The following is a 19,767-nucleotide window of genomic DNA, read 5'->3' on the forward strand; positions in this document are numbered from 1 at the left end:
CATGTACGACTAAAGATGTTTGATCCTGAAAAGAATATTTCCTTTTTTTATGTATTCAACAACAGGATAAGTTAAAGGTTACCCCACCTCTTCCTCCTCCGTGCCCTCGGTGGCAGGCCCATTGTGCGTCTCCTGGAAGAGGATCTTCTTCATTTTGCGATACTGCAGGTTATCCAACTCCCTCACGGCGTCTTTAGTGCGCGCTATCAGATCCATCACCACCGTCACCGGACGCTCGCGGCACAGAAAGTGATGCTGAAGAAGCAAAGCAGAGGGGTTGGTTTTAACACGGAAATAACAAACACGCATTGTGAAAGTCCTAAAATAAGCTCCTGAAAGACGTTTACTTTAAGCAGCACATCAGAGGTAGGTCTGTCCTGGGAGATCTTCTGCAGACAAGAGTCTACGAAGTTGCGGAAATAATCCGACCTGAGAGGTTAAGAAACAAAACAAGCAGATTAAGTTGAATGAGTCGAATGTAGTGAAATATTAAGAAAAGGCACCATGCTGTTAGGACTATTTAATACAGGTTGTGTGGATTAAAAGCTTTTAAGTCCACATTAGATCAAAATATACAACGTTTATTTTGTTCACATTGTAATACTTAAGACGAATAATAAATCGGTGCAAGTTAATTCGCTGAATAAATTAGTTTGTTTTGGTAATCTTCAATCAAAGTCTGAATATTTGTTTCCACTTTTGAAGTAGTGGTCGTTGTGTTCACATCAACCCGTTTTCATAGCAACTGCATATTATTATCCTCTCTTACCGTTAGTTTGCTATGACGGAAATTATGCGCAAAATTAAAGCCCCGCCCCCTACTCAACATTTTGTTTCAGTTTGAAGTACATCAACATACTGAAATGAAAGTCTCAGCAATGGAATCAAATTAGATGTCAAAATAGCAGTCTTTTATACAAGTATCAGTATTTTTTCGTTCATTTGTTGCATTTAAAGGTGGGTGATAAATTGTTAGTTTACCATGGGGGAATTATGTGCAAAAAGAAAGCCCCGCCCCCTACTGAATATTCCATTTCAGTTGGAAGCACACACTATAATACTAAAATCAGTCTTAGCAACTTCTGTGTCACGCTGACTTTAAGGACCAAGTTAACAATCTAAATAAAGTTAGAGGTCAAAATAGCGGTCTTTTATATAAGTATCAGTATTTTTTCGTTTTTTTGTTGCATTTAAAGGTGGGTGATAAATCGTTAGTTTGCTCTGAGAGAATTATGCAAAACAAGAAAACCCCGCCTCCTACTCAATATTGCATTTCAGTTGAAACTACATCAACATACTGAATTAAAAGTCAAAGCAAATTCTGTTTCACGCCGACTTTAACCATCAAATTAACAATCTGAATAAAATTAGATGGCAAAATAGCAGTCTTATATATACAGTTGAAGTCAGAATTATTGGCCCCCCTGTTTATTACCCCCCAATTTCTGTTTAACGATTTTTTCAATATTTTTCTAAATATAATAGTTTTAATAACTCATCTTTTATAACTGATTTCTTTTATCTTGGCTATGAAAAACAGTAAATAATATTTGACTAGATATTTTTCAAGATACTTCTTGACAGCTTAAAGTGACATTTAAAGGCTTAACCAGGTTAATTAGGTTAATTAGGCAGGTTAGGGTAATTAGGCAAGTTATTGTTTAATGATGGTTTGTTCTGTAGACAGTTGAAAAAAAAATAGCTTAAAGGGGCTAATAATTTTGACCTTAAAATGGTTTTAAAACATTTATAACTGCTAATAATCTAGTCAAAATAAAACAAATAAGACTTTCTCCAGAAGAAAAAAATATTATCAGACATACTGTGGAAATTTCCTTGTTTTGATGAACATCATTTGGGAAATATTTGAAAACAAAAAAAAAAAAAAATTCAAAGGGGGGCTAATAATTCTGACTTCAACTGTAAGTATTATTATTGTTTTGTTTATTGCTGCTTCTAAAGCTGTGGGATAAATCAGTAAAGAGAATACATTGCCAGACATCAGAAAAATTACTCTCTATCATGACAACTTACTTATTGTGCTACTTCTCAAATTATACTTTGCATAATTACAAAAGACATTTTAATTTGTTTTAAGGCCTGGCTTTAATTCGGTTCTTGCGCATTTTTTACTACATTATTCTATTATGTTATAGTCTTCATATAGTCTTTTAGCTGGGGTAAAAGGACACCTGTCCTTATTCATAATCCACATTTTGTCACAGTAAGAATTTTTACTCAATAAGCATTTTTGCTTTAATTTTCTAAATTTAGATAACTTTTATTCTTAAAGGAGACCTATTATGCTCCTTTTTATAAGATGTAAAATAGGTCTCAGATATCAGTTTGTATGTAAAGTTTTAGCTCAAAATAGCACACAAATAATATTTTATAACTCGTTGAAACGGCCCCTTTTAGGCTTTGATCCTAATTGTGCCATTTTGGCGACTGTCGCTTTAAATTCAAATCTTTTCAAAAGAGGGCGGAGCTACAAATGTCTACCTGTCAGCATAGTGGCAGATTTAAAAACAAGACTAACGTCCTATGCTAATGAAGAAAAAAGGGACACTAGTGGGCGGGGCTTTCCCTTCTGATGACACATACGAAGGGAAAATGCCAATCAAAGTGTTTCTGCAGACTGTTTTTATTAAGTGTGATTATAAAAAAATGTTATTACTTCATTTTTACCACTAGATGGTGGTTATATTCACAGACGGCTGCCACACAACCACCTTTAGTATCTGCTGTAGAATCAAGCATTGTAAAAAAAACTTTTTTTTGGCATTTGTTCAACAAAAATACTTATTGTGATTTAACTTAAATTCTATTAAATAAATAAATAAAATGTGAAATATGTTTTTGCTCAAAAACACCCAGTTCCACAGCTTGTATCCACAAGTCAATAATAAAAACACCTTAAAAGCTGCAGATCTTAAATACACACAATATTAACAGTAATGCACATACCTACATCTTTTTGTTTTAGATATTATATTACTGTTTTTTCAACTGTATATATTTTTACTTTAGGATAGAAAATGGTTATAGGATTCATTTTCTGCAATGTCTGTAAAATATAAAGGAAGCGCTGCCTTGGAAACACCATAAAAAGCATGAAGATCTTTGACAGTGTGAATGAAGCGCCTCTGGTGTCCTACCAGTGATTGGACTGCAGGACTGGGCTCTCGTTCTGGGCGATGTGGTATAAGGCACTCATAGCATTCATGTTAAACAAGGGAGGCTTTCTCTCCGCTACAGTAGAGGAAAAGGAAACAAGCAAGCAGTTAGACGCAAGGCTTCCAGTCATTATATAACTGTGCTGACAAACGATTAATGGCATCCAAAATAAACGTTTGCTTCTACATAATGTGTGCGTGATCACAGTGTATAGATATTGTGTATATAAAAATAAAACATATAAAATACACAACTAAATTACACATACACATATATACACTCACCGGCCACTTTATTAGGTACACCTTACTAGTACCAGATTGGACCCACTTTTCAATACTGGAAATATTCCTGAGAGTTTGCTCTATATTGACATGATGGCATCACGCAGTTGCTGCAAATTTGTCTGCTGCACATCCATGATGTGAATCTCCCATTCCAACATATCCCAAAGGTGCTCTATTGGATTGAGATCTGATGACTGTGGAGGCCATTTAAGTACGGTGAACTCACTGTCATGTTCAAGAAACCAGTCTGAGATGATTTGCGCTTTATGACATGGTAGATTATCCTGCTAGAAGTAGCCATCAGAAGATGGGTATACTGTGGTCATAAAGGGATGGACATGGTCAACAACAATACTCAGGTAGGCTGTGGTGTTGACACGATGTTCAATTAGTATTAATGGGCCACCCACAAAAATATCCCCCACACCATTACACCACCACCACCAGCCTGACCCGTTGATACAAGGCATGATGGATTCATGCGTTCATGTTGTTGAGGCCAAATTCTGACCCGACCATCTGAACGTCACACCAGAAATGGAGTCTCATCAGAGCAGACATCGTTTCTCCAATCTTCTATTGTCCAGTTTTGGTGAGGCTGTGTGAATTGTAGCCTCAGTTTCCTGTTCTTAGCTGACAGGAGCGGCACCCGGTGTGGTCTTCTGCTGCTGTAGCCCATCTGCCTCAAGGTTGGACAGGTTGTGCATTCAGAGATGCTCTCCTGCAGACCTTGGTTGTAATGAGTGCTTATTTGAGTTACTGTTGCCTTTCTATCAGCTGGAAACAGTCTGGCCATTGTCCTCTGACCTCAACAAGGCATTTGTGCCCACACAGTACTGCCGCTCTCTGAATACTTTCTCTTTTTCAGACCATTCTCTGTAAACCCTAGAGATGGTTGTGCGTGAAAATCCCAGTAGATCAGCAGTTTATGAAATACTCAGACCAGCCTATCTGGAACTAACTAGCATGGCTTGTTCAAAGTCACTTAAATCACCCCCATTCTGATGCTCAGTTTGAACTGCAGCAGATCGTCTTGACCATGTCTACATGCCTAAATGCGTTGAGTTGCTGCCATGTAATTGGCTGATTAGAAAATTGCATTAACAAGCAGATGGATAAGTTTACTTTTTTGTTTACTTAAGTACAAATATGTTTATTTGAAATTGCCAATTTATCTTTATTAACTTCACATGTATGTTTATTTTCAAAGTGTAGGAATTTGTGTTCCCCAGTTTGTACATGGGCTACCGGCAGCTGTGAACTTTTCAGAGTTCTTTTTTTTTTTTATACAATACACCAGGAACTAGTTTTCTTGGCTTTTAAGTAAAACAAAATAAGTATTGCAATAAATCGTTTTTATTTTGTCTCCTTAACCTCTTACTGTTCCCATTCTCTATAGAATAAAAAAAGAAAAAACACGTGTCAAGCCATGAGAACCAAAGCGAAAACCTTGTTAAAAAACCGAGGTATGTATTGAACCGTAGGCTAACTGTACTGTTGCATCCCTAGTAGCAACACTCTTCTCCTAATGAAAAAAAGGTAAAACACTCCCCCCTCCTTATTCTAGCACATAATTCTCTGAGTGTTATTTGTCTCTCTTTAACTCATTGGATAAAACCGCTGCCTTATTCGCAAATGTTTTACAAAAATGTTTTGCGCATAAAGAAATTAGCATCTTTGGATGAAAAAACAGCTACTGTTTTGACTTTAGGCGCATTATAGAAATGACTCACCAAGCTCTATGCAGGTGATGCCGAGTGACCACACGTCAACCTTCCCATCATACTGTCCTTCATCCATGGCGAGAATTACCTCTGGAGCCATCCTGAAAACACAGCACAACTCCATAATTGCATCATCAATCTAACGCTTTACCACATGAAATAAAAGGTTATTAATAAAGAGTCTATTTCTGCTCTGTGTAAGGTGTTGTAATGAATAGACAGTGTTTTTCTACCAGTAAGGTGTGCCCACAAATGAGTTGGCTGGAGCAACTATGGAGGCGGATCCGAAGTCTCCCAGTTTGACCTGGCCAGGCTCTGTCAGTAAGATGTTCCCTGCTTTCACATCCCTATGACAAAAAAAAGGAATAATTTCTTCTTAGGATCTTTTCATACACAAGGCAATGCAACAAAATGTGCTTGCGTTAACAGAATCATGAATCTTACACCTTTTCTAAAGTCAGATTTAAGCACTTTTTATGTGCAAATTCAACACTTTACAAGTGACAAATTACACATTTCAATCATACCTGCCAACACTCCCGTTTTTCCTGGGATTCTACCGTATTTTACAGTTCTATCCCGCTATGATCCCATAAAGATATTTTCCCGTATTTCTCCCGTCTTTCTCTGAAGGGTGGCAAATAAACATTAAAGAGTCGAGCCTCCCTATAAGCAATCCATACCGCCGAACCACAAGGGGCCGCCCCTTGCTCCTAAATGTGAGTCTGTTCTGTACTTTCGCTTTGTTTAGGCACGAAAACACTTTGAAATAAATAAAAACGGCGCAATTCCTTTCTTTTCATTACAAGTGTCGTATCCCGTTCATATGCAATCATCAAAACAGTCATATAGCAGTGCGTGACTGTCAGCTGACGTGCTCCATACTGATAAATAGACGCCGTTTCCCAAACGGATTCTTTAGTCGTGATTTGAAGCGGAGCAAAAGTCTGGGTTTTGGGTGCTTGTTTAAACAAACATATACACATAATAAATAATATTAATATCTAAAGATGTTGATCTTGGTGAGTTTTTTTTTCAAACACAGGTAATTTCGTCCTAAATGAGCATAAACAGTTAGGAAAGCAGTCGAATGCCTTCATTATATTGTTAGGTGTGCGCATTTTTAAAGTGACACTGGTTATTTAACTGTAATCAAATGAAAAAAATCTAAATTAATCATTAATTCGTTGCTCTTTAATCAGCATGTGTTAATTATACAGTGAAGAAACGGCTAATGAGATTTGATTCAATTTCATTATAATAGCTATTAATTTTAATAAGCTGAACTGTTTGCTAATTTATTTGCTGCTGATGTACACTATTCATTTTTTCTTTTGTAAATAATAATAATGATAAAACATATTACTGACTATTTAACTGTTTTTTTATAATGAAACAGGTTTATTTAGTAATTTGGGGATTCTTAAAAGGGGGTCGGGGGAATCCCTTATTATGGTAGGCATATCCCTTACTTTCACATCCCAATGTTGACAGGTATGATTTAAATACTACTTCTTCATATTATACCGGATGTCATTTGTTAAAATTTTCTATAGTATAGTATAGTATTCAAGGGAATATTTCTGATGGCATGTTTCCCAACACTTAATTTCCTTCTTAAGATTTACTTTAAGTTTTTTTTTATTTAATTTTCAAGCAGTTTCATGTACTTTATCTGAAACCTAAACACTGTTCAAACTTTGAAAGTAGCAGGTTAAAAAATTCAAGCTTTGCAAAGATTTCAAGCCCCTGTACGAACCCTTTTAATTAATTCAATCACACAGCTCTGTACCTGTGAATCATGTTGTGCGAGTGGAGGTACACCAAGCCCTGCAATGCACCATGGGTAATTGCTGCTATCTCCACTTCCTGTAATGGTTTCTTGTGCACTGAAAAAAGGGGAAGAAAAAAAAAGAGAATGTTGTTCCTGCTTCTGCAAACTACAAATGTTCTTCCCTTCTGCATCTGACCAACTTTAAAGGCCACGGTATACTTCAAACAAAGTCCTTTATTGTACATCATTTGAGGTCAAAAAGAAGTTTGAAAAGGCTGAGTGACGATATACTGTTTTCAAACCTTCCCACACCCCCGCACTGCAGTAGGTGGGGTTATAAATGTGTCACGCCGCATGAGTAGACTCCTAAACACACCAATAATAGTGGCAGTGAGAGAAGAATAGCTTTCTCCAGTGAGGAGTATCAGTGCAATATGCCACATTGCTTTCTATTTGCTGTGGACAGACACTGAATGGAAAAAAACTGTGTGTGTCACACAGGTGAGTGGGCTTGACAAACCACCAGTTTTGCACACTTGCATCACTTTAGTGATTTATAGACACGTAATAATACTTTAGAATCTATTCTGAATGTAACTGGGAGCCAGTGAAACAGCTGAAACTGTCTGTTTTTGGGAAGGCCAGTGAGGAGGCCACTACAGTAATCCACACTGCTGCTGATAAAAGCATGAACAAGTTTTTCTTCTGGAAACAAAGCATCTAATTCTTGCAATCTTTCTGAGATGATAGTAAGCTGATTTAGTTACTGCTTTGACATGACTATTAAAACTCAGATGTGACACTAGAATCACATCAAGGTTCTTGACCTTATTTTCTGCTGTTTGACCCCTAGAGCCAAGGTACGCATTTAGCTTGAGAACCTCATCTCTGTTCCCAAACGCAATGACTTCAGTTTTCTCTCTGGTTAACTGAAGAAAGTTTTGGCACATCCAACTGGTAATTTCATCAAAGCATTGGCAGAGGGTGTCAATGAGGCTGAAGTCATTATGGTGCATTCACAGAGGGCTACAGCGTCAGGGCGTGTCTGAAGTTGGGGCTGACGCGATCGTCAAAACAGCGTCAGCCAATGAAATCAGTCAGCAATGGGCTACTGTCTGAGCTGGTGTATTTGCTTTCAGTGATCTGATCGGCTGACGCCTCTGTCAGCGCTTTAAAAGCTGAGAAAGTCCCAAATTCTGCAGCGAGCATTACTACTGAAGCGGCGCCGACGGATCCACAATGCAATTCGGCAATGCCTGACGTCACCTGTTCAAAGTGAATGGGAAGCGTTGATGCTGACGCCCCGTGTGAATGAGGCATTAAGAAGTAAGGCTAAGTAGATCTGAGTGGCATCAGCATAGCTGTGGTAAGACATTTGGTTCTCTCATTATTGCTCAGTGGGAGCGGTTGAATAGGAGAGGTGCCAGAATTGAACCTCCGAGTACTAATAGTTCATTAAAATCTCTAAATGCCTCCCTAATTGCAAGTCATTTTTGGACAAAAAAGTCTGCAAAATGTAAACATAAAAAGGTTTAGAACTTAATCAGATTCTACGAGACACTTGTGGTTATCGTCTGGTGTGTGACTCAGAGTCTGTAAAATCTTTCTGCGAGCAAATAGTACAGGTGCAGATATATCTGTACCAGCTCTGCTACTTGACTCTACAGTTTATTCGTGTTGCCATCTTAATGTTGTTGTTTTGGATGTTTTTCTCATGTCTGACCCTGAGTGGATGCGAAGCACATCAAAGAAGGCAGAGTTTCAGGACACACCCACTGATTGCACAAACATCATGGACCAATGGCAGCTCAAAGGTGTTTGTGACCAAAACAAACTTCCCCCTAAAAGCTTGCTTTGGTGCCGAAACTACCTCAAAACATGCTTCATTTAGTTTGAAGTCAGGCTAATTTAGTTTTTTTTCTATTTCATTTAAAGTATACCTGAGTCTTGAATGTTTACAAGCTTGCAGAAAACTCACCCTCCAGCAAATCCGAGGCAGAGCCCAAACAGTACTCCATCACCAGCTACAAGAGAAGTAGGACAGGACGATCAATGAGTAACAGACACAGAACAGGCAAGGTGGAGGTAAAGAAAAGGTATAATTGCTGTTAGCAAGTGGCGCATGTAGCGCTGCTATTGTGGTAAATGGAAACAGTGTTAGCGGGTCAGAACATTCTCTTCCCTGAACGAGGCTTAAGCAAAGCGCTCGGCCTTCCTCCCACACACTGAAACACTCACCCATGCTGTGTGTTCGCGCAGGTAGCAGCCTCTATACTCCACAGTGTTGGGGTGCCGCAGCTTTTGAAGGAACTTCACCTCTTTGATAATATCCTGCCATTTCTGCAAGAGGAACGAGAGAACAATGAACGTTTCTGCAGGCCTTCAGTTCAATCGCTGCGTTTCTGATCAGTGTGCGTAATGACAAAAAGAAAGTGTGTGTTCCTTTCAAATGTGGTGCGGTGGGATTGCAAATGAGGCGTAGCGTGGCACTTTGCATTCTAGAGTTCTGTGGTACAGTGAAGGGAGTGCTTTTCCGCCGTTTAAATGAGACAACCGTTTATTTTGGCCAGAGAGCTGTGTTATTTGCATAATTTGAATACAATGCCGGGACTTGCAAAGAACGGAACTTGCCAACGGTGCCAATCTATACAAAAAGCAAAGCAGGGCCGCATGTTAACTCAAAAAACACACTGGTCTAGAAATGACCAGCATTAAACTGTAATCTCATAAGAAAGCTATTCATTAAACTCTATACGGCTTGGAGTCTCATCAAACAATTGATAGTTTCTACGTCACACCACTAGGGAAACACCACTATAGCATACAAAACATTAATTCCTCCCTTTGACCTTTGCCAAATATCATGATAATTGTTGTGCAATAAGACATAGCATTACTAGCCGACGAGAAGACAAGTCTGCGCTGGACTTCGACAGAAACTCCTTCACAGAAAGAACAGCCAAAAAGGAGATATTTATAATAGATTTGTGCCGAATGGTAGCATTAATCCGACAATCTATAACTGGAAGTACGTTTGTATGCTTTTATACAGTATCTATTCTACTTTCCAGGTTAAGTGTAATTAAAGTACAAATTAAAATGCAGAAGTAGACAAACAGATTAACCGAAGTGAAAGAAACAGACACCAAATATAAAAGCAGACACTTGCACGCTACAACACCGTCACCGGTGATTAAATCGAAGTGGGGGAGTGACATCCGTATGTGCGTGTGCAGGCGCTCACAGGCTGTTTCACAGGCACACGCAAAGCTTGAAGGTAAACAAACAACGGCTTATCATAAGCATCTCATCGATGATTATTTACACAGTTGGCATTAAGAAGAACATATAAACGTGATCTGACTAACTTCTAGCAGCTAAATGTGTCTGCAAAAATATTCAAAGGCTTTTACTCTCATAAACCGCGCGGACGTAAACGCGTCTGACTGTTCTGATTGGCTAAAGCAGACGTCTCACGTCAGCACGTTCTAGACGTGCACGCGCTTATTACGGGAATCTTCCTTCTGCATTCACACAGCGCAGCATTCCGGCAAATTGCCGGTAATGTTACAACTTCTCTTTCCGGAAAATAGCCAGAACGAATTTACCGGTATTTTCAAAAAGGACCTGTTCACACATACAACCTTTCCGGAAAATTGCCAGCAATTTTCCGGAAAGGTCTGTATGTGTGAAAGGGGCTATTGACAGGTGAAAATCCAATCTACCTGCTTACACTGCAGACATGAGAACACAGATCCGATTCATATCGGAAAAAAATTCCACATATGAACAAGGCCTGAATCTGATTTGAGTAAATCGGAATCCATTTGATTTGTTCCTGCTTACACATACATGGGCATATCCGATCTGTGCCACATAAGAGGGCCAAAAAAATTATAATTATTCGGAATTGAGTCACTTGAACAGTGCAGTGTAAATGTGGCCTTTTGTCACTATATTAAGCAACTTTTCAGACACCCTAGTGACAAAATTTAAAAAGACGGAGAGCGTGAGGTATTTCTATGGTACAGTCAAACCGATCTGCTTCTTTGTTTTAAATGTAACAATTTAACCATTTATTCTGAGATTTTAGTCACACCAGTTTCTGAACTAATGTCTCAGAGATTACAGCAAATTCATTGTACATCTACATTAATATACTGTATTCAAACAACGATACATTTAACTAAATTGACATGCGTATTTAAAGCAAAGTGCAAATATAAATACCCCTTTATTAACCGTAGGCTGTAAACGGTTGGACGCAATAATGTTGGTAATATGCAAATTAATGTATTAAATGTACTGGACTGACCACAGACACTGAAAAGGCTAACTTAACACAATAAGTTTTTGGCTAATATATAAATATGTTTTTTTTTTTTCTTTTTAACAAATGGCCAATGGTTTCATGCATATTTTACTGCACAAAGTAAAAACACAGCCTATTGTAGTACCTTTTATTTTTTGCACTTGGCTGTACACACAGTATCCGCATCAAAACTGAAGGCACTATAATCAGTCTGCCAACACTTTAGAACATCCTTTGTGTCAGAAACCTATCGACGATGCCTAAAAACACTTCTCAGGTAGGCAGCTACATTTATTTATTTATTTTTTTTGGAACTAAGCCATCATCTTGCTCTTACATAAAGCCACCTGCATGTTGTTCGAAATTTCTCACAGCAGGATTCTGGTACACTATGTATAGTCATCTTTTCACAGCCGTAAGGCCGGTCAGTGTCTGTTTAGAATCCAGTGTAGAGATGTTATACCCTTATTAAAAGGCTGTTCAGACAGAATGCGGTTTTCCCTTCCAATGCACTACTTTTCTATTGTTTTTTAATGTAAACACATGCTTGACTGACGTGTTTGACCATTATGTTCACATCTTTTGAAGTGCCATGAAAGTGAGCGCTGCATTTTTACATGCTTTGTTAAGTTAAATGATCTTCAACTTTCACACATACTGCAGCTCACAGTGGTGGACCAATCAAAAGAGCTCGGAGGCAGGGCAAGTTTTAGTCTGTAGCGTTATTTTACATTTGATTGTTGAATTTTAATACTATTAGACTCCATTGAAAACCAATTCTTTCATTTTTAGCATTGTTCTGTTGATTTTATTTGTTTAATTTAATTATTGTGTAATTTAGTATGCAGTAGGCATGGGATTAGGATAACTTTTTTCAGGTATACCGCGGTTTGGAAAAGTCAAGGTTTTAAAATTTTTTTTTTTTTTTTTTTTTTTTAAAGAAATTTGTGTTTTTTAAACTAATAAAGACAGCAGAAGTCGATTTATTTGAACAATTTACTGCTGCAAAAAATTATAAATAAAATTTTAAATCTTTCAAAAAAAACAAAGAAAAAAAAATTGTTTTCAAACGGAATTTTTTTTTTTTTTTTTACCCAGACATTTAAAAAGAATATATTTTAGAGCAGTAATCACATTACTATGAAATCGTGGTATATTTATGCAAGGACAGTAGAGAGTACTGACAGAAAAGCATCGGGAGCAGAGAGAGGAGAAGGATCGGCATAGGACTGTGAGGACTGTCTAGTTTTGTTGCGAAATGGATAACATGGACATAATGAAGAGAGCAGCTGTGCTTTAAGTGCTTTAGGAAGGCTGAAAAACAGCATAGATGTATTCGGCGCCATGTCTGAGTCCACTAGATCCTTTCAGAGGTGCTCTGTGAGCTCATCAACTCCTCGAGGATGGTGGAAGCTTTCAGCGGTACTTCCGACTGAGCTGAACCAAGTTTGATGAGCTGTTGTCCTGTGTCGGCAAGAGGATTTTCCCTCAGGAAACAAACAACAGGTGCAACGTCATAATCATGCACCTACAAGAGTTGGTTAACGCGGCACAAACGTCTCCCAATGTTTTCCCAACTCAAGCGATTCACGTTAAGCGCGTCAAACTTGCAAACCGCTCGATTTGCATCACTTCATTCATGCGAATCGCATCATTCACACGCCTCATTCACACAAATATCGTCACAAGATGTCTATTCACGTCTTCGCATTGACTTAACATGAAGCATCAAGCACAAGTGATTTACATCCATGTCTGGTGTGAATGCACTATTAGAAAGAAATATCAGGGTATAGTCAGGGTATACTAGATATGCGGGTTTTATTTTAACAAAGTAATTAAATGACAAAGTAAATAAATTTAAAAAGGTCAAAATGACCAACTCTGTAGTTCTAGTGTTAAACAATTTATGAAAATACACAATTTCAAATATTCACGGTGCTTTAGGTTTGGTTTGTGTCGCCTTTGTTGTGTTAAGATGCTTTAGGAACACTGTCGGTTCTCACCTCATTAGACTGCTTGCCACTGTAGGACATCTTCTTGATGGCCACCACCTCATTGGTGCGGATGTCATGGGCCTATAAGAAACGTGCAAATAAAAGCAGGAACACGTGAGCATTGAAGCACAGATAGTCACTTCATCTCTGTTCACTGAGCTGTGCATGGGCTCTGAATGGCCTAATGGCCACTTACAAAGTAGACGGCTCCGAAGCTGCCATGGCCGATCTCACGCAGGTCTGTGAAGAGCTTCTCAGGATCCTCCTTGTAAAAAAGTTCCGCCACCTCCGGGTCCTTGAGACTCCCAGCCCGCACACTCGACGGCATGGCCAGCGCCTGCACATGCAAACACAAGACGAAGTTTGCATGTTAACATCAGAGGCAACAATATTAGCTTGATTTAAATCCTTATTTTAGACTGACTGGGTTGATTTTGTAAGGGAAAAATAATACAATACTGCAAAGTAAAAAAGGTCAAATAAACAGTGCCTTATGGTTCTCTGGAGTTATAATTATTTTTTCGGGTTTTCACCTTTATTTTTGATAGGACAGTAGAGAGAATTGACAGGAAAGCATGGGGAGCAGAGAGAGGGGAAGGATTGGCAAAGAACCCGAGGCGGAATCGAACCCGGGTCACCACGAGCACCGGAGTGCATGTGTCGACGCACTAACCACTACACCACTGGCGCCGACTTTCTGGAGAGTTAAACAGTATTCAGGTAGAGAAATCTAATTATGAAATGTAAAATAACACTGTAAAGTCTCTTTTATTAATAATTTTGTAAAATTGTTTGTTATTTAAGTTACAGATGTACTTTTGAGCGCAAATGTTTAAAACTCTTCTTTAAAACACATGCAAATTATAAACTTTCAGTCTATTATGGATTAGTTCATGAACGATTCGTTCATTTGGAACGAATCTTCAATATTACTCGGGAACTATAGCTGCGTCCCAAATTGCACACTATACACTATGCACTATGTACTTATGCACTTACACACTCAACAGGATAGTATATGTATGTAATGGCGTCCCAAATGGCACACTAATGTTTTTTTACTAAGCGGAAATTCAAACCGTTTCCCTGATGACGTTTGACGGTTGCCAAATCAGTGAAATAAACGACTGAATTATCAAATAATACCTGCCGTGAGTATTGCCGCATTCACCATCGGGAGGCGCTATAATCACTCTCGTAGGAGAATTTTGCTTTCACCATCCAAAATAAATAAAGTTATTCAACATGTGCGTCCGATAGCTCCGCCCCTTCCGCTACGTAAGCAAACCTGCGGTCATTGAGTGCGTGAAGTGTCCATCATTACACACTTCATTTTAGCAGCTGAATGAGTGCATCGAGCACACTACTAACACTATTTATACTACAAAATGGCATAGAATAGTGCATAAGTATGTGATTTGGGACGCAGCTTGCAAGTCCTCCCTCAGGGAGTGATTCGTTCATCTGCGCGTGCGCACATTTGTGCAGGTGATATCGCTCATTTGAAGTCTTTTGAGTCGTTCATCGCGGAAAGGCAGAAGCCAATCATTTGCGTTTAGAGCCGGAAAAAGAATTGAACCGTTCATCTCTCGAGTCCTCTATCGGGCCTGAGTCATTCGTTCCTCACAGGCCAATCATATGCGTTTAGAGCTGGAAAAAGAATTGAATTGAAAGGTGAACTAATTATCATGGCTCCTATCAACTCAGACTGTGTACATTGGTTAAAATTATATGCGACTGTCAGTGTAACGTGAAGGAATCACTGACATTTGAAGACATGAAGAGGTGAGCTAAGCAAGGAGATCAATACCTTTATAGACAAAAGAGCAGGTACACATTGAATTATTATTTTCTCCTTCTTATAGTATTCTATTGATGACTTATTTGTCGTGTGATCAACCTTTTTGGCTATTTGTAGATGTGTTTGGAAGCAATTCGTAACTTTTAATAATATTTTGGCAAATTGAACTAAATGAACGAAATGACTCGAAAAAAGATTTGTTCATCTCGATGAACGAGACTCAAAGATCCGAGTCAGTAAAATGATCCGAACTTTCATCACTATTATGGATATACTATGCAATAACTAGGCCCTCACGGAATCTGCGTGTGCTGAATTCTGCAGATTTCGCAGATTTTTAGCCCGTCATTAATTCTGTTTATTTACTTGTTTAAATTTTAAATTATTCAGTTTTTAAATTAATTCGTTAATATTATTGACTAATATGAAAGTGTTCCTTTGATTTATTTACAATGCAGTTTGTAAAGTAATAATTTCTGTTATTTTATAAGAGAGATTTGCTTTGTTTATCAAATAAAGTGAATCTAATTGGATTTGCACTGTAAACATTAAATAAAAGTTAAGGTATTATTTTTTATTTCATTCATATATTAAGGTTTTAGTTAAGATACATCCAAAATCATTGTGCGGAAATCAGCAGATTTTTAACAAAATTCTGCGCAAAAATAGCCCAAAATTTTGTGTTTTTTTTGCTGCACGTTGCATTATTGATGCTGAATCGATATATTGTGCAGTCCTAGATTGAATGCTTAAAACTTTCGATAAAAGCATCGATAATGTAAAATACGCAATAGTCACATAATTAAAAGACCTGTATTTGGCTGTGTTTTTAAATTCAGTTTAAGATTTCAAGTGAATTTAAATTATCCGGGCCCAAGAATGATCAAGCCTGTAGCTTTAACAAATAAGAATTTTATATAATTATTTATACAGTGACGACTGATGCGTTATATTATTTCATTAAAAAAATTCACAATCTAAAATTGCTATAAAAAATGCTGGGTTTCAACAATACCTTTATGTTTTCCTCAACACAAATTAAGTTAACTTTACCTTTTTTATTTAAGTGGATTGAACATAAAACAATTAAGTAGTCCCTTAAAAAAAACTTTAGAATAGTGTTGTTTTAGTTCATAAAGTAAAAGTAAAAAAAAAAAAAAGTAAAAATTAAAATAAGTAGTTTGAACAAGCAGCAAAGTCATTTAGAGTATACAATTTAAATTAAAAAATAAACATTTACTCACTATTTACTCTCCATCAAACAATTACAGACCTTTTAAGTTTCTTTATTCTGTTGAACACTAAAGACGATCATTTGAAGAAAGCCGAAAATCTGCACTCATTGACTTCCACAGTGGGAAAAAAAATTACTTATTGCTTTTCTTTAAATTATTTTCTTTTATGTTAAACAGGAAAAGAAAGTCAAGCAGGTTTAGAACAACCAAAGCATGAGTAAATAATGACAGAAATTTCATTCTTGCATAAACTATCCCTTCAAGACTCCACAGAAACCAAATACAGTTTTCATTTTTATCTTTGCTCTACTGTTTTCATCTATGCTTTAAATTATTATACTTCCTTTTACGCAGATGACCTGCTCTACAAAACCATTCCAATCAATGCACTATTATTAAATCTTTCCAAATAGTGCTATTAATCTAATAAAATGGCATTCATATCACAACATATAATCGCAGAAAACAAATTAATCTTAATGTCAGTTTTTTTCAAATATCAGGCAGCTCAATTTAAACCTAAAAATAACAATTAAGACAAAACAAACAGGACAAATCAGCTTTAAATAATGTAATTTGCATATAGCAAACTACTTAGGAATCTAAAGCACAGCTCACGCTCTTCACATGGGCAGAAATGTGGAAAAAAGCGGGCCAAGCCCTATATTTCTACAACAGATCATGAAAAATTTATCCAAGCAACCAATAATAGAAATATTCATCCACATTAAGAGTGCCATTCCCAAATACAGACCAGAACATGGGCAAATTATCAAAGTCAACAAAGATAGGAACCCTTAGGAAAGTTTGGGATCTAGTGGAATTGAGTTAATGGTAAATCCGTTTATTGACCTTCATTCTGATCAACAGATATAAATTCATAAACCCCACTGTGTTTTCTGCTGAGGCAGAGAAGACATCACCTAAGATAATGGTTGCTTCTGAAATAGCAAACTTTCATACTATATCGTATGCTAAAAATGATATACAAGACGGATACAATGTCGAATTCACAGTATTCGAAAAACAGTATACGAGAAGTACCTGGATGACCTACAATTTCTGGCGAGATTCTAAGTGTGCATCTAATACACGTTACGCTTTCCCATGATGCACTGCAAGAGAATTCATGAATGGGAGTGAAGCAACGTGATCATGACAAAATGGCGAATGTAGTATGTCAGTTCCATTCATGCTACTCGCATTCATACTGTAAAGAACGCACTTTTCGAACTGTCGTGTAGTAAATTCATATTCAAATGCAGTACCAACTGAGTAGTAGGCGATTTCAGACGCAGCCAGTGTTAGGGATTGTGCGGCATTATGCAGTGCTTCCCACACATAGACTTCACTTGGGTGGGCCGCCACGTAATTTATTGATTTATTTATACTTTTTTTTACTATTATTGACATCCTTTTACAATTTTGTATCCGCCCAAGATAACCAAACATCCGCGATCAATTAAGTAGAGGAAAATCTTCTCTCGTTTACTAGTTTCGTTCTGTGCCTGAGAGACCAGTCAACAATCGTACAAACAATTTCACATCCTCTTTAGACCCACAGTTTTGGGACTTAAAAAACTTTTGGTTTCGGTTTCTAAAGCTCATATGCGTGTTTGCATTACTCTTTTATTAAAGACTACTTTCCACTTGGTTTCACAGCTGACAGCGCACGCACAGCCGTAATATCGAGAGAAAAAGTAAATGGATTCAATAATCAAAACGACTCAGAAAAACTTTACTATATACTCTGGGATAGGTTTGGGCGATGTCGACCAATTTGGCATCGTACGACATTTAATGTGAAACATCATGATGGACGATGGCATTGTCATCATAGGCGGGGGTTTGGGTGGTTGGAGGTGGTGTTTGACAGAGTGTGCGCGATGTGTCTGAAGAGCGAGGAGAGATCCGGTGGTGAGGGGTGAGAAGGGTACACGACTTATTTAAAGACCGGGAGGGAACCGCACAGTTTACGGGAGATTATCACTCATTTGCAGGCATCCGGAACTTCCGGGAGACTTGGGATGCCTGAATATCACGTTTAACTATAGTGAGATGCAATCCAGCAGTACATCCTTGACATACTGTCCGATGCACACTGCTCACTGGAGCTCAGACGAGCGCATTACAGTGTGTGTGGCTGAGTGTGTGGTCACATGATGTGCGTTTTCAGCGGATGGAGGGCTGTTCATAGAAATGTTGTTAGTAAAACAAGTAAAACACGGTGTGGACATTGATAATTTTCGTTCTAAAATGCCATTTTAACACTAAGATGTATTAGTATAAGCAGGGCCTAAGTGTGTATTTTACGCGAGCGGATTTGCGACGGGGGCGGGGCGGAGGATCGGCGATGCCGACTCAGCATCATGTTGTCTATCAGCGATAGAATCGTCTATCAGCCCAACCCTACTCTGGGAGGACGAAATGACATCTAAACTGTCTGCAAAATGTATGTACACAATTAGTAGTTGGATCTGCCTTATTTAAAAAAAAAATCTGCTTGTTTTAATCTTGCAATTATGATCATTTTTAGAGAGACTGTCTATTTTTATTAACTTTTCTGTCATTTATTTCACATTTGCTGATTATTTTATTGATTTGATGGATGTTAATATATTACATAGGCGATTGTATTTACATATCTAAAAAGCTTTGGCATTCAAGTTTGATTTGAACTTGAAAGAGCGAAGCAGATTTTACCTGTCAGTGGGTGCACGTGGCTCCTGAACAGCATAAAAGTATTTCTTTTCTATTTAAATCTTTTTTAAACAGTCTTGTTTTTTACACTTTAATCCATTGAAAAGAAACAGTGTCATAATAAATAAAATTATTGTTAAAAAGAAATCATGTTTTGTTTGTCGCATATAGTTAACTATTTATGTGATGTGGGTAAATGGTGTGTTTCAATCCAGTTAGTATATCTAAAAGCTGTGGGAATCTTTAAGATGCACAAATGAACATCGTAGTAACGTTGTCTTTTGACATTTTCAGTTTTTTCACAGAGATAACAATAGTCCTGTTTTTAAATTAAAATTAAATTAATTAAATTTAAAGCGACAGTGACCAAAATTACACAACTTGAGTCAAAGCCTAAAAGAGTTAGAAAACATTATTTGTGAGGTATTTTGAGTTAAATCTTCACATACACACTCTACAGATATCAGAAAATGCATTGTGCAATGTACAAAAAACATACAAATGACTTCAACACTGATTAAAAGTCATATAAGATCTAAACATAGTAAAATTCTGACATAAGATAGCTTTTTAAACATTTCCCTAAAAATATTACCTGAATAAAAACATTCTCATATTATTTAAACATTATACAATCTATTAAAATGTGTTTTATCTTCAAAATAAATATACACAAGTAGTTATCAATAAGTTTATCTTCCCCTTTTACGCCCCATTCACACGGGGCGTCAGCGTCAACACTTCCCATTCACTTTGAATG

At 37.4% G+C, this 19,767-nt stretch overlaps 2 protein-coding genes across 7 annotated transcripts in view; both read right to left on the reverse strand.

The window, feature by feature from the left end:
* The window catches only part of tlcd3bb (TLC domain containing 3Bb), a 538,378-nt gene that overhangs the window by 81,712 nt on the left and 436,899 nt on the right, over window positions 1-19,767 (reverse strand). The gene's annotated exons all lie outside the window — the stretch shown is intronic.
* The window catches only part of taok2b (TAO kinase 2b), a 58,031-nt gene that overhangs the window by 32,570 nt on the left and 5,694 nt on the right, over window positions 1-19,767 (reverse strand). For all 6 annotated transcript variants that reach the window (XR_015503770.1, XR_015503769.1, XM_087275654.1 and 3 more), the window contains exons 2-11: window positions 13,468-13,608; window positions 13,281-13,352; window positions 9,201-9,302; window positions 8,941-8,986; window positions 6,981-7,077; window positions 5,422-5,535; window positions 5,198-5,289; window positions 3,159-3,252; window positions 348-429; window positions 88-255 (exon numbers count right to left, since the gene is read on the reverse strand). Coding sequence is in view for 4 of the 6 variants with exons in the window: in XM_087275654.1 (XP_087131780.1) it covers window positions 88-255; window positions 348-429; window positions 3,159-3,252; window positions 5,198-5,289; window positions 5,422-5,535; window positions 6,981-7,077; window positions 8,941-8,986; window positions 9,201-9,302; window positions 13,281-13,352; window positions 13,468-13,599 (999 nt within the window). In the remaining 2 variants the exon portion in view is untranslated. The remainder of the gene's footprint in view (window positions 1-87; window positions 256-347; window positions 430-3,158; window positions 3,253-5,197; window positions 5,290-5,421; window positions 5,536-6,980; window positions 7,078-8,940; window positions 8,987-9,200; window positions 9,303-13,280; window positions 13,353-13,467; window positions 13,609-19,767) is intronic.

The sequence above is a fragment of the Danio rerio genome, chromosome 12, assembly GCF_052040795.2.
Source record: "Danio rerio strain M-AB ecotype USA chromosome 12, GRCz13ab, whole genome shotgun sequence".
In the NCBI taxonomy this organism is placed as follows: Eukaryota; Metazoa; Chordata; class Actinopteri; order Cypriniformes; family Danionidae; genus Danio; species Danio rerio.